Below are 15,918 nucleotides of genomic sequence, written 5' to 3' on the forward strand. Positions count from 1 at the left end.
GAGTGATTTTTAAGTAAACATCTATGATCCCTTTTTATGTGATCAATTTTTGTGAATTTCTTTTAGAAAAGTAGCCATTGATACATACATTGATATCAATGTATGCACTTGAACATCAGTTCAGTTCAGTCACTCAGTCATGTCCGACTCTTTGCGACCCCATGGACTGCAACATGCCAGGCTTCCTTGTCCATCACAGCCCCCGGAGCCAATCAGACTCATGTCCATTGCATTGGTGATGCCATCCAACTATCTCATCCTCTGTCGTCCCTTTCTCCTCCCGCCTTCAATCTTTCCCAGCATCAGGGTCGTTTCTAGTGAGTCAGTTCTTCGCATCAGGTGGCCAAAGTACTGGAGTTTCAGCTTCAGACTCAGTCCTTCCAAAGAATATTCAGGACTTATTTCCTTTAGGGTGGACTGGTTGGATCTCCTTGCAGTCCAAGGGACTCTAAAGAGTCTTCTCCAACACCACAGTTCAAAAACATCAATTCTTTGGTGCTCAGCTTTCCTTGTAGTCCAACTCTCACATCCATACATGACTACTGGAAAAACCATCGAATGTCACACTTTCAGAATGTCACACTTTGAAAATGTCACACTTCAGGAAAAAAGACTATTTATTTTGAAGTCCTGGACTTTGTATAAATCCGTTTTGGTTAGGAATACTTTGAAAAAGAAAAAAAAAAGGAGTAAGATAAAAAAAAAGGAGCAAATCAATTAGGAGTTTTAAGAAAATATTAACTTCTAGCTTCACCTTTATCCAGAGGAATAAAGATGATAGGAATATATTTGTAGGAACAAGTGCAAGTTTCCTTATACCAATACATAGTTGATCCTTGAACAACGAGAACTATGAAGTGTTTCATCCTATAGTTATTTACTATTTATTGAACAATATCCAAGTATAAGTGGACTGCGAATTGTGCAGTGGTCAAGAGCTTTGATACAAGACATATCTAACTTTATTATACAAAGACTTTATGGATAAGAATATATTAATCTGATCCATGATAATTCTGGTTGCTTCTTAAAGTGGCATTGTAAAAATAAATGATAAGGTGCAGTTTTGCTGCGTTACAGAGCTTGGGACAGAGAGGTGTATGTTGTATGTGTTGTACACACACGACAGGAGGTTGTTGGTTTACACCTTTCCATGTTTCCTCCTTTATTAAAAGCCTCCATATTTGACCAGAAGAATGATTGGAAACACTTTTGTTTTACAAAACATACTCTTTTTTTTTTTTTTAAACGAAGGATAATTGCTTTACAGAATTTTGTGGTTTTCTGTCATACATCAAGAATCAGCCATAGGTACACCCATGTGCCCTGCCTCCTGGACCTCCCTCCCATCTCCCTCCCCACCCTTCAGCCTATTTCAGAGCCCCTGTTTGAATTCCCAAGTCATAGAGCAAATTCCCATTGGCTCTCTGTTTTACACATGGTATTGTAAATTTCTATGTACTCTCTCCATATATCTCCCTTCTCCCTCCTCTCCTCCCACCATGTCCATAGGTTTGTCTCTGTAACTGTTTCTCCATTGCTGCCCTCATAATAAATTCATCAGTGCCATCTCTTCAGATTCCATATATGTGTGTCAGTATGCAATGTTTATATTTCTTTTTCTGACTTAATTGACTCTGTATAATGGGTTCTAGTTTTCATCCACCTCATTAGAACAGATTCAAGTGTGTTCCTTTTTATGGATGAGTAGTATTCCATTGTATGTATGTACCACAGCTTCTTTATCCATTGATCTGTTGATGGACATCTAGGTTGCTTCCATGTTCTAGCTATTACTGCAGTGAACATTGGGGTACACGTGTCTTTTTCACTTTTTTTTTCCTCAGGGTATATGCCTAGGACTGGGATTGCTGGGTCATATGTTGGTTTTATTCCTACCTTTTTAAGGAGTCTCCGTACCATCTTCCATAGTGGCTATATCAGTTTACATTCCCATCAGCAATGCAAGACTCTTCGCTTTTCTCCACACTGTCTCCAGCACTTACTGCTTGTAGACTTTATGATGATGGCCATTCTGACTGGTGTGAGGTGGTATCTCACTGTAGTTTTGATTTGCATTTCTCTCATGATGAGTGATGTTGAGCATCTTCTCATGTGCTTGTTAGCCATCTGTAGGTCTTTGGAGAAATGTCTCTTCAGGTCCCTTTCCCACTTTTTGAAAGGGTTGTTTGCTTTTCTGGTATTGAGTTGTATAAGATGCTTGTATATTTTGGAAATTAATTCTTTATCACTTGTTGCCTTTGCTATTATTTTCTCTCATTCTGAGGGTTGTCTTTCACCTTGTTTTCTACAAATGTACTTTTTTTTTTTTTTTAAGTTTTAGAGGTTTATAAGTGAACAAGTAAAGCAAAATTTTAACACCTTGTCACAAGTATATTGAAGATGTAGTACTCAATTCTGCTTCAAAAATAAGCTTAGAATGGTGTAGAATTATGCACTTTTAAGCAAGTCAGTTAATATTTTTGTGTATGAAAAACAATTATTATGATAACTTCATATCTGAAAGTGCTTTTGCAAATCTCCATAGCTTAACATTGTCAATTTGCTGAATGGCCAAAAGAAGTTTAAGCTGTCCCTGAAGTTTCAGCTCCCTTTTCTCCAGAATTTATGACCTTTCTATGTTCTAAACACATTTTAGACTTTTGGAGGAATTTATATAGTTCTGTAACAAAGTTTAGAGAACAGAATATTTGAGGTTCTCGCTCTAGTTTATCAGGCTGGATGGAGTCATGTCAATTAGCCTGAGAGTCATTTTACATTATGATATTTTGACATCAGTTATATTTTTTCTGTTTACTCTTGTTTTGACTTTTCTTTGCCCTACTTCTCTGTAACTTAGTAGAGTTCTTTTAAAGTGTAACAACAGCAAGGATGGTGGATAGACATTGTGACACACACAAAAGGAATGCCAGTTTGCTTTAGAAAGGAATGGACCAATATGCGCAACAGCATGAGGTCATCCAGAACACTATGATTCCATTTGTGAGAAGCTCCAAAGTAGGCAGTAGCAACAGGAAAGAAGACCAGTGATTGCCAGAGACCTGAAGTGTGTGTGTGTTGGGAGAATTTATTGCAGGGACCATAAAGGAACTTTTTAAAGTGATGGAAACGTTTGATATCTCGATTGCAGTGTTGGTTATACCAGTGAATATATTCGTCAAACTCATCGAACCCCATTTAAAATGAGTACATTTTATCATATGGAAATTACCTTTGCATGAAGTTTAAAAGAGAGTTTAAACACAGAAGTCTAAAATAGGGCATGAGTAGTGAAAGTGTCCAAAAGTATGCTGTCACCATAAATTAGTAGTAAAGCAGTAGGCCTTAACATTGTTAAATATTGAATGTCACTGAATAGTTGTGAAAATTTATGCTAGTGTCCATTACTATATATCATAGTATATATGAAGGCACTTCAGTATTACATGAATTGAGTCATATTAGTGAAAATAATTTACAGGTTTTTAAAGTGCTTTATAAGTGAAAGTGGCAAAAAGTGGAAAATGACAAATAGATGGGGAAACAATGGAAACAGTGACAGACTTTATTTTCTTGGGCTCCAGAATCACTGCAGGTGATGACTGCAGCCATGAAACTAAAAGACACTTGCTCCTTGGGAAAATAGCTATGACAAACCCAGACAGCATATTAAAAAGCAGAGACGTTACTCTGCCTACAAAGGTCCATCCAGTCAGAGCTATGGTTTTTCCAGTAGTCATGTTATGAGTGTGAGAGTTGGACTAAAAAGAAAGCTGAGTGCCAGAGAATTGATGCTTTTGAACTGTGGTGGTGGAGAAGACTCTTGGGAGTCCCTTGGGCATCAAGGAGATTAAGCCAGTCCATCCTAAAGGAAATCAGTCCTAAATATTCATTGGAAAGATTGATGCTGAAGCTCCAATACTTTGGCCACCTAATGCACAGAATTGACTTCGTTGGAAAAGACCCTGGTGCTGGGAAGAATTGAAGGCAGGAGGAGAAGGGGACGATAGAGGATGAGATGGTTGGTTGGCATCACTGACTCAGTGGACATGCATTTGAGCCAACTCTGGGAGTTGGTGAAGGACAGGGAAGCCTGGAGTGCTGCAGTCCGTGGGCTCGCAGAGTCAGACATGACTGAGCAACTGAGCTGAACTGATAAGTAAAAGTAACTTATTTGTTTTTTTAATTGGAGTTTTAATGTAATGTGCACTGGTGATTTTTTCCCTCTAAATTGAACATTTTTTGTCTGTTCCAACTTCATTGCATATTTTGGATAGAGAGATAAGTGTAATATTTTCTGAAATAAGACTTAATTTCTAAATTTTTTAAATGTTAAAAATAGTGACATTATTAGCTGAACATATGAAGCTTACTCCATTAGCTGTCTAGGACTTCCCAGGTGGCTCAGTGGTGAAGAATCTGCCTACCAAGGCAAGAGCCACAGGAGAGGTGAGTTCAGTCCGTAGGTCAGCAAGGTCCCCTGGAGAAGGAAATGGCAACCAACTCCAGTATTCTTGCGGGGATACTCATCCCATGGACAGAGGAGCCTGGCGAGCTACAATCCATGGGGCGCAAAAAGTCAGATGTAACTGAGCAATCACTCCCTCATAATCTGTCTACATGCTATGTCCATCTTTCAGATTTCAGTGGGAAAAAAAAATTAAAACTTAAGAAGAAACAGGTGATCTGGAGAATTGTATTAATTGTACAGTTGGTCTCTGAGAAAGTTAACATCTGTTTAAGATGACACCGAAGTTCTAATGAAATATGGTCTGTTGACTTCAGAGACCTTTCACTGCTGGGGTTCTATGTTTAGATAGAGCACAGCGCCCAGAATGTTGTCACGTCATGTACGGGCCTAGGGTAACAACCTAGTTTGAGGAGGCGGCAGTAGAAGATGCTCTGGTGGCTTCCCCGTTGTTCATAACAATAAACTTTACTTAGTTGCTATACCTTTTTAGAATCTGTTGTCCCTGTAAAGGTGTTAGATTTCAGATTATCATGTGAAGTGTTGTGCTTGTTTTAACTTTCTTCCCCTAATTGTATTCTCTAAATTGGACATTCTAATAGGCTTCAGTTCAAATGTGTATTCCTTGCAGGGTGGTGAAAGAAAACATTTTGTTCTTTTGTGGCCTTATTGATGAGCATTATAGAAACTAGGTGTGATGGGGTACTGCAAAGATAATGTAGCAATAAAGTGCTAAATGAAATACTGAAAGTCTTGAAATACATAGTATATGCAAAAAAAAAAATCTCTTGGCTTTAGTTAGTAGAGAAGAGCAGTGGAGGAGTAGAGATGTGATGGGAACTTTTAAAAGAGGAGGATTCAAGGGATGAGGTAGGAAAGCTTGAGTCAAGGTTAGGCCAGAGAAGACGTCTCCTTGGACAGTCATGCCAGGCACGGTCGAACTTCCCCAGTATGAGCCGGGGCCGTGAAGGCCGACTATGCAAGTAGACCTAGAGGCTGCTAGAGAGCCCACGGAAAGAGTTGGTGGAGTTTTGACCAGGATGGCGGCCTGAAGAATTTTGTCATTTTTAAGATGACTCCTTTAAATATGTCCCTCTTGCGTTTCACGTTTGTAGGTTTAAGAAAATCTACCAAGAAGCGCAGCGAATCCCCACCTGCCGAGCTCCCCAGTTTGAGGCGGAGCACACGCCAAAAGACCACGGGCTCCTGCGCTAGTGCCAGGTAATAATTTGGGCCTGTCAGTGTGTGATTAGTTCATTTCCTGGGTCCAGCTTTCCCCAAAGGCCTTTATTTTATGAGTTTTTAAAACAAATTTCATGAAAGTTTTATTTTTGAAAATCAAGCAAAGAAATTCATTCTAAATAGAACTATTATTTCTGTGAATTCTTCCCCAATATTTAGTTTAACTTTTTTTCCCGTTTTTGCTAAGTTTTAATCATGCCTTTTTGGGGACAACACCTTTGTCTTCTACCTTTTCTTCTGTTGTTTTACATTATTTGCACAGAGTTACTGCCAGCAGTTGGACATTTGGTTGTTTTCAGAGTTCCTGTCTGCTAAAGAGCTCTCTAATGAGCATCTTTATGCAGATTTGGGTTATTTTTAAAGGTAGCTAAATTTCCCAATAGTGTGATTAATGGATCAAAAGGGATGCCTGTTGTAATGGCTGTAATATTTCCTCATTAGTTTCTAAAAGTGCTGGCATGAGTGAGTGAGTGTAATGGGTGAGGGGGAGAGAGGTACTTCATTTCCATCTTGCCTTACAGCACCCATCCTCAGGGGAAGCTGTGGGTTTTGTTTGTGTTCTTTCACGTCTCCATTTTTCCCACTTTGAGCCCATTTTCAGAAAATCATCTACCTTTGACATATGATACAGTATATTATTTCCCATACTTTGATTAACTGATTCAGAATCTTGAAGTTAAAAAATCTTGTTACTCCAATTTCATGTCAGATTTTCAGGTTTGGTCAGTTTTGGTGTCGTGCTGCTAATTAGCACAACCACATGGGGCTTCTCTGTCCTTTATGTGTAATTTGCTCCTTTTGTATATTGTTTCTTCTCTTTACTAAATGTGCCAAAAACCAGTGATGGTGTGGGTGATTTTTAGTTTGCTTTTCCCATCTCAGGTCAATTGAAAGGTTTAGTGCTCCTTTGGTTCTTCTCTAAGGTAATCAACTTTATACCTTTGGCTGTGGATACAGTAATAACACAAGGAAATAGAATGACTTGTTGCCTAATAATGAGTCATAAGGAAAGGACTCTAGGCCCTTTAAGCTCTGCTTTTCTACTTGTTTTATGGTTCTATTAGGATTGTTTAAAATATTGTTTAAATATCTGGAGTTAGTACACCTGTTTGCCTTTGAATTCTGTTGGCAGTACTTTTATGAGGACCTCTGAGATGATTTCTTGATTCTTCAGGGCTTTCGCCCTATTTTGGACCAATCTTTGAATCCAGGTTACCCAAGGTTTATAATCTTAGATATAAACTGAATTCACTGTGGTTGAAAATTAAGTTTGAACTGTTCACGGAGTCAGGTAATCTAGAGTCCTGACTTTCTCTGCAGCCTTCTCTGCTCTTCCTCGAGAGCACTGTCTTAATGCACGAGGAGTTATTTATTTACACGCTGCACACAAGCTGTCTACCCGCCTGTCTGCAGCATTCTTCATCTCAAGCTTTTCTGAGTTTGCTGAAATTCCGCTTAAATTTAGTGTTTTCACAGCCTCTCGTAGCTGCAGTCTCATCACTCTAGACTGACACTGGAGGGCAGCAACCAAGTGTTGAGCACAGAGCATGTCACGTGATTGATGCAATTAAGTGTTAAATAAGTGACTTCCTTTGAATCACAGTCATTTGTAGCTTGGTAATTTGGGTTTGGAATGAGGTTTGTTTGGTTTTTTTTTTCTGAAGGAAAGACTGGCTGAGTAAATCCCTGTTTAGGGACATACATTATTTATTTATTTATTACTAATCGGAAGAATAAATTCTTCTACAACTCTGGTAATTCAGAGCCTTCATTTCCAAGTCACTTATGCCTGCTTCCTCCTTGTTCTTTATCAAGCAGCATTTTTCACTGTAGCTTGACTTTAGTCTAAAACATTTCTTTAGTAGTAGGTTTTTGCACTTCCAAGGTCATTTGGGGGAGCTGCTGTTTAAACAATATTAAATTGTAATAATTTTGGAAGTGTTTTGTCTGTGCATGATTTGCTTACTGATTTCACTTATTAAAATAGAAAAAGTGTCAATGAAATGTAGTTTGCTTCATGATAAATGACTTTTTTCCACATATTATAGTAATGCCTCAGTGTGAAGCAGGTGTGTTCCCAGATCTCATCTGTATCTATCTATAAATATTGAATATTTAGTTCTTTATTTTAAAGGAGAAGCTATTGTCCATGATGAAGATAGTAACTTTTTTGATGATGTAAATCATCTGGGACGTAAGTGATGGGAACTTTGCCCATTGTCTTCTCTCTTCTTACCCGTCCCCCATTTTCAACTATCAGTCTGAAACTCCATATATTGATCTGCTATTTACCCAAGAATTAGAGATCTATTTTGAATGAATTGTTTCTGCTAAAGGAATCACTTTTCCATTTAGTTGAAGTGTTTAAAGATCACTTCTGTCTGAAAGGATGACAGTAGCTCATAGCCTCACAAAAGCTTGTATTGTCAACATGATATAGCTTGGAAGAGTTTTAAATATACAAAGTCTTGGTTGTTACCCATAGTGATTTTCTGCAACAATTTTTATGTAAAAAGAAGAAACTCGCTTTGTGTTCCATGCATTGGAGCTTTGTGCTGTGTGGACATTGCTCCTGGTCACTGTGAGCGCTGCCTATGATGGCATTTTTCTGTTGTAGTCGGCGAGGCTCTGGCCTGGGCAAAAGAGGAGCAGCTGAAGCTCGTCGACAGGAGAAGATGGCCGACCCTGAAGGCAACCAGGAGACGGTGAACTCTTCAGCTGCACGGACAGATGAGACTCCCCAGGGAGCGGCAGGTAGATTGGTACTTCTTAGGCCTAAAATGTGTTTATGTATCTTCCATATTTATTTGGAGATAAATTACTTTTTAGGTATACCAAGTATAATGGAAGAGAGGAGACAGCTACATCTTAAGATGTTAATAGCCATCAAACTTGTTTTATTTCAGTTTATAGATTTGGTTTTTGACTAGTTGTATTGTTTTTTGTTGTATAATTTTTTTCCCCCAAATCCAGATTTGTACTAATTAAGTTCAAAGGGCTTTTAAGAAGCAGAAACTCCCTTTCTGTTTAAGCTTATTAAATATTGATCAACACATATAGTAGTGGCCTGCTGATTTGCTTGAAAAAATTAAATTCATAATAAAAATGTATGGATATAGTTTATTGCTTCATCCATGTGCAGATTTTAATTTAGAGTGTTACAGTCTGTAAAAAATAAGTATTCGGTTTGAACCTAGCAGCTTTAAGAATAATATTATTCCTATTTTTATGGGTTTTTTATTCTTGATATCTTAGCATAGCAAAAATTAAGTCACCCCACCCCAAGTATGTATCCATTACCAATACATAAAGCAGGCTAAGACTTCAGTGGTTGATTGTGACTAACAAGTTTAAGAAGTAGTTTGTTATAAGCCTTTGTCACTAATATTAAAACAGATACAAAAATATTAGAATTCAGCATTATGAACATATGGTTATAAGTCCCTTAAATCTAGATAATATGTATAACTTTAGGTGTAGGCATATATATTCTTTATTCTTTCTTTTGAATGAATTAAATTCTTTCATGTATTTTTATTTAATATCAGAATATGTGCCAGTTTTCTTTATTGCCTACAGTCAATCATATGTACTGGTTTGGCAGGAAGGTTCTGGTTTTCCCACTACTGTCCATGTTTTTTGCCTTTTGTCTCGGCTTTCTGTCCAGCTTAACATCTTTACCAACCAGTCTTTCCTGGTTTTATATGATAAACTACATGGTGAACTTAACAGCATCTCATCTGGTAGTGCCTTTTTCCTAGAATAGTTTTTCTGAAGGGTTAAGTGGTAGAGTTTTGGAAAAATAAAGTGCATCACACGTGCAGCTCATTGAAGCTCTACATAACACAGCTGATGCTTCAAGTCTGAATATGGAAGTGGAGCAATTCCTATGTGGATGACTCTTCGAGAGAGAGCTGCTGAGTGTGTTGTTAAAGTGGACTCATTATGATAATTATAATAGCTAACATTTACACAGGGTACACCCCATTGCATACACACTATTAAGCATTTTCCATGTATTCTCATTTAATATTTGGAACAACCTGCTGAGGTGTGAGCACTGTTACTCTCATTTATAAATGAGGAAAATTGAAATGCACAATCATTAAGCTTGCTAGGGTTACAGGCCCAGATGTGTGACTCTTGAAGTGCACACTTGAACAACAGCTGTGTTGTTCTGCTTCCCTACGGTTACTAGTTGGTTTAATTCATATGAGTATAATTGGAGGCCAGAATGAGGGGGCAGTGTGTGAAATTGTGTTCCCTGGTATATTCACCTAAGAGGATGAAGACTTTAAGGGCTTAGATTCATAAGATTGCCCCCCTTGAAGGCCTGCCTCCATATTTGAAATCACAGTGTAATCTTGGTATTGTCCAAGTTTATGTCAGAGATACATGTGGCCTGTTCACTGATACTAGAAAGCACTAACTTGATTACGTTTTGGAGGCTGCGTTGAATACTGAGGGCTTTCTCTGCCAGTTCACTCAGGTAGTTCTAGAGGAAGAGGCAAACTTCTTACAAGCTCTGTATTAAATTCTTCAGTGTAATGTGCCTTAGTTTTTCAGTATATAAAACTGGAATTTAAAAAATGTAACGCTCTTTTAAGCTAGTGTTGAATATTAATTGATGGTGTTTAGAGCATCTTTTAGCATGCACCTGTATAATGTGTAATTATATTCCGAACAACCGTTCTTTTGGCCTTGCTCAAAAGTTTTCATGACACTAAGAATGTATTCTTGTTGCCTCCTGTACTTGGGTATCTGCTAAACCCTTAGCCATTCCTGTCAAGTAAAAGTGAATTCTGTCAGCTTTAACTGTATATTGGAAACTGCCTTACATGGTACTGTGATGATATGTGGAGACTCGATGGGCAAGATACCAATTTAAAAGAATAGATTGACGTCTCTTAAAATCTGAAATTGGATTTTTTTTTCTGCTTGATAACCTTGCTTTTATTAATACATTGTGTCTGGGGATGGATTTTGTGTGTGTTGTCCAACATTTTGATGTGTTCATTGAAGAGTTGTGTCACTGCTAGGAATGGAATACATTTCTTTACCTGCATGACTACAAACAGCCACTCATAGGCTGAGCTAGTTTGGTTTATTAATTTTGTAAAACTTACAAAAAGGGAGCTACAGTAGGCCAGTGCTTTTAATATTTCCTTTCAAAGGTACGGCTAGCTCAGCTGGTAAAGAATCTGCCTGCAATGCAGGAGAGCCTGGTTCTATTCCTGGGTTGGAAAGAACCCCAGGAGAAAAGGGATAGGCTACCCACACCAGTATTCTTGGGCTTCCCTGGGGGCTCAGGTGGTAAAAAATCCACCTGCAAAGTGGGTGACTTGGGTTTGATCCCTGGGTTGGGAAGATTCCCTGGAGGTGGGCATGGCAATCTGCTCTAGTATTCTTGCCTGGAGAATCCTCATGGTCAGAGGAACCTGGCAGACTCTAGTCCGTGGGGTTGCAAAGAGTTGGACACGACTGAGTGACTAAGCACAGCACATTCATCAAAGGTATGGCAGCTCGAAAGAATCTTTTGCTTTGGGTTCAGTGATTTGTATCCAAATAGGCACTCATCTCAATTAAAAGTGAGAATATCCCTGCTCTTTCTTGTAGAGAACCTGTGGCTCCATGAAGGTTGAGACCTCACTATAATAATCTTAACAGCTCTTTTAATTCTGTGCTTTTACAAGTTTTATGTCTTGGTTAAGGTCTTTGTAGCAGGGCAGTTTGAGGTATTTATTATTCATTATGTAAATTCTTAGAATACTCTTAAGAGGTAACTTAAAGATAAACCTTAAACCTGTAGAATGGTTTAAAGTAAAACCAGTAGACCCTCTTATAAAACCCTCTAGCATTACCTTAAGTGAACCTTTCCATTTGTTTCTTAAAAAATGTGGTTCCAGAGTTTTTGAGGGGAGGAGAATACATAAGAGCAATTTTGTTTGTCACAAGTTTGTATTTGATTTCCACAGTTTGTAAGAGTTTCAAAGCAAGTTTAAAAGCCACTTTGCTAAGTTTAGTAATAATTGGAACCCAATAGCAGAATTGGTTAACATGGTTTCTGTATAATGTGAAAGAGCCAGTGTACATAAATTAAAAATTAGTACTGAAGAATACATTGAAGGTTCTGACAGTGTATATTTAATAAGAGTACAGCTTGTAAAGTCATACTTCCTGGGTTCAGATCTCATATCCGTTGTTAGTTGTCTGATCTTGAGCAAGTACACACAAAGCCTAGGTTTCCTCTTGTACATGACAGCGCTTGCAATACCTCTTTGTTTGGTTGAGAGGAAACATATGGACACATTCTCCATGGAGTTAACATTTAATTAGTACCTTTAAGCAGCATTACAAAGTAGTCATGGTTGTTTGCTTTTGTTTTGTTTTGTTTCTTGTTTTCAACAAGTATGAAGTTTACTAAATTCTGATACTCTTTAATATGACTATTTCTTCTTAGCCTGTAACTCTGAACCAGGGGTTTGTCAGCATTTTCTGTAAAGGGCCAGATAATTGATGTTTTAAGCTTTAAATAAGCTCTGTTGGAACCACTCTCTGGTTGTAGCACAAAAATAGCCATAGTTAATAGGTAAATGAATGAGTTTGGGTATATTTTAACAAAATTTTATTTACATAGTGGTGTGCTAGACTGGATTTGGCCTGTGGACCACAACGTGCTGACTCCTGTTCCAAACCATACTTTTTTTTTTTTAACAAGTTAAAAAAAAAAATTCTAGTGAAATGATAGGATACTTAAATGAGGAGTGAAGAAAAGTGTTATGAAAACATGGAGTTGGTGGCTGGTATATTAGCATCTCTTTGTTCAGAAAAATCTGTTACATTCACATAGGTGATCCATGTGCCTCTTTTAATAATGACAAAAGTATTTGTCTTGGCTTGTGTTCTGTCATTAATCTGTCACATGGACATAGTAAAGTATTATGGATAATGTGGTCATTCTACATAGATGAATTGTTTGTTCAAAAAATGCTTTGGGACTCAACAGACACTGAGAGGAAGGGGCAGTTAAGCTGCTAGTTTTACAGGAATATATTTTTATCTCTTGGTCAGATTCGTAATAGAATCAACCACTGTTTACTTAGACTGAAGTATTGATCAGGTTAGCATTTTGTGTAGTAGAATTCTTCTGAATGTGACTCTTCTTGCCTTTGTTTTGACTATTGCTTTCTCTTTTGTACTTAAATTTAAATGTTTTGTGGTCTTCTGTTAATGTGTATCTTCAGTGTTTTGTCCTGAAAATAAGAGAGCATGATTTTTGCATACTCTTGAAATGGAAGAGAACATGGCAAATGATTGTATCAAGGCTCTAGTCCAGACTAGACTAGACTAGACAGAGCAGACTGAAGAAGGCACACATCCCTGTGGAGCATTCTCCCTGTGTTACGTTTGTGATTACTTGCCTGTTTATTAAATATCACAGTGGCTTTAGCAGTGTTATATTTATGGACTTTTCATAGAGGAGTTCAGAATAAGACTGAATTGAGGAGCAGTTTCAAAGAGAGGTTGGTGTCTCAGACGGTAAAGCGTCTGCCTACAATGCAGTAGACCCGGGTTCAATCCCTGGGTCGGGAAGATCTGGAGAAGGAAATAGCAACCCACTCCAGTATTCTTCCCTGGAAAATCCAATGGACGAAGAAGCCTGGTAGGCTATATAGTCCATGGGGTCGCAAAGAGTTGGACATGACTGAGCGACTTCACTTTCACTTTCAAAGACAGGAGGAAACTGTGAAAATCATATATGAGTGAAATGCAAGGCTTGTATGTTATGTTTGTTTCTGTTGTCATCGAGCCATCTTTTTTCCATAAAAGCTACATAATAAAGTCTAAAAGAACGTTTGCCTTTAATGTATTATTATCTGTGAATCTTTGCTTTTTCTTTTTAAAGATAAACCAGACATAATGAGTTTTAAATATTCTTCTCCTAACCCTCACCTTCTCCACCCCGCCTCTGCCACCCCCCTCCTCCCCCTCCCCGCCCCCAAGCCTCTAGTTCTGTTGCAGGGGCTGTGGGCATGACCACCTCTGGGGAGAGCGAATCTGATGACTCCGAGATGGGACGGTTACAAGGTAAAGACCGTTATCAAGCTTATACGAAACCACGGTCATGGGCTGCCTGTCACTGTGTTCTTTATTGAAATTTGAATAAGCTCATATAACTATAATCTAGCAGTGCCCACCCATATCTCCAAAAAAAGCTCTTGATTTACTGATTAGATGATTTGGAATTGGAAGATGACCCATTTGTTTCTTCATCTTTACTATTTAAAAATAGATAAAATCTTCTGTAGTGTATTTTTTATTGTTAATTTTTTTTTTCATTATGGTTACATATGCAGCTAGTAATCTGTTAAGGATGATACTGAAGAGGGGTCACTTCATATATTGTTCTCTGGTACCTAATAACAGTGCATCTGGTAGGATGCTTTTTTGCTATATTCTTTTGTATTCTTGATCAGCTGTTTCAAAATGAATGTAGAGTGTATGCATAAATTCTAGGCATTATAATGTTGTAAGTGCTTTTTTAAAAGCAGCTTCATATTATGTATACGTTGTTTACAAGTGCATGGGTATGTATTTTTATTGTCTTCAGTTATTTATCCAGTCAGTCCCCAATGTGAGACTTGCAAGAAACATTAATGAATGAGTTTCAGATTGTCTTTTTGACTGAAACTCTCATGAACAGTTTTTCTCACTTTTGGGGACTGATAAAAATGATTTTTCCTATGTTTTTAGAGAATCTTATGATCATATCTGATTAGGAAATAATAGAGTAAAAACAGAGCAAATGTACTTAACATATAACTTCTTCAAAATAAATGTTTACTTTAGGTTTTTCTTGGACTATTTACATGGTCCCTGTTGGCATTAATGTTTAATATATCCATAAAACTTTAAGACGCCCTGGAGTTGACACATACGGGTGTTGTAACTTACAGTAATTGCATTAGTATATACAAGTGTGGTTTTGAAAAGTTGCATGTAGCTTCTCTCTCTTTTTTTTAATATTATTTTTATTTTAATTGGAGGCTAATTACTTTACAGTATTGTAGTGGTTTTTGGCATACATTGACATGAATCAGCCATGGGTGTACATGTGTTCCCTGTCCTGACCCCTGCTCCCACCTCCCTCCCCATCCCATCCCTCATCCCAGTGCACCAGCCCTGAGCACCCTGTCTCATGCATCAAACCTGGACTGGCGATCTGTTTCACATATGATAATATATCATGCAGCTTCTCTTAAAGTTTAAAATTGAAAGTAGAATTGTTTAAATGAATTATGTAATGAATCAGTTGTTGGAAGCTTCTAGATGAGATAAGCTGTATTAACAACTCAACTGTTCCTCCTGCTCTGCTTTTTTCCTTAGCTCTGTTAGAGGCCAGGGGTCTTCCCCCTCACCTGTTTGGTCCTCTTGGTCCTCGGATGTCACAGCTTTTCCATAGGACAATTGGAAGCGGAGCTAGTAAGTGAATACTTTTAAATTTGTCCTCTCCTCAAAACTCTTACTAGTTGACTGCTGTTCTTAAACTGTTTATCTATTCATGTAGGAGAGTTTTCACATAGGAACTTTTCATGAACTTTAACCTATTTTAAAAAATAGAGCTTGTGCATATTCTTACCTTAAATAATAGCAACTCTTCAAGATTTTCTTCTATCATTTTATGTTTGATTACTAAATTGGAGCCACTGGAAAACCATCCAGAGTTAACAGCAAAACTTTTTTTGAGCTGTAGAGGATTAAAGACTCTCAGGTGATTACTTTGGTTATTATAACATCTGATTGCATGATTTGCATAGATTCATGTCTTGAGTTTTTTATGGTATAATAAATTTTAACAGAATAGGCAGTTGATTATACAGTGAGCCCAAATGGAAAGATTTCTCACAGAATTACCAATAACTAGACTCTTCTAATGAAATTAATGTAACCCAGAAATCTTACCATATATGGTAGACATAAGAGTGACTCTTTAAGTCTAAGTTTGTAACTAAGAGTATGATTTTGCATAATTACAAATTCCATTAAATTCCGTTTGGCTTTAATTCCTTTAGCTTCCTTAAGCAGTAAAAAATTTACATTTAAGCATTTTTTAAAATTGAAGTATAATTGATTTATAGTATTGTATTAATTTCTGATGTACAGCAAATTGACTCAGTTATACCTACATTCTTTTTTGCATACAAACA

General features: G+C 37.5%; 1 protein-coding gene across 23 annotated transcripts in view; it reads left to right on the top strand.

The window, feature by feature from the left end:
* Nucleotides 1–15,918, top strand: part of TRIP12 (thyroid hormone receptor interactor 12) — a 149,523-nt gene that overhangs the window by 70,232 nt on the left and 63,373 nt on the right. For all 23 annotated transcript variants that reach the window (XR_006265138.1, XM_043445094.1, XM_043445092.1 and 20 more), the window contains 4 exons: nt 5,584–5,689; nt 8,328–8,464; nt 13,715–13,798; nt 15,098–15,193. Coding sequence is in view for 22 of the 23 variants with exons in the window: in XM_043445094.1 (XP_043301029.1) it covers nt 5,584–5,689; nt 8,328–8,464; nt 13,715–13,798; nt 15,098–15,193 (423 nt within the window). In the remaining variant the exon portion in view is untranslated. The remainder of the gene's footprint in view (nt 1–5,583; nt 5,690–8,327; nt 8,465–13,714; nt 13,799–15,097; nt 15,194–15,918) is intronic.

The sequence above is a fragment of the Cervus canadensis genome, chromosome 24, assembly GCF_019320065.1.
Source record: "Cervus canadensis isolate Bull #8, Minnesota chromosome 24, ASM1932006v1, whole genome shotgun sequence".
Classification (NCBI taxonomy): domain Eukaryota; kingdom Metazoa; phylum Chordata; class Mammalia; order Artiodactyla; family Cervidae; genus Cervus; species Cervus canadensis.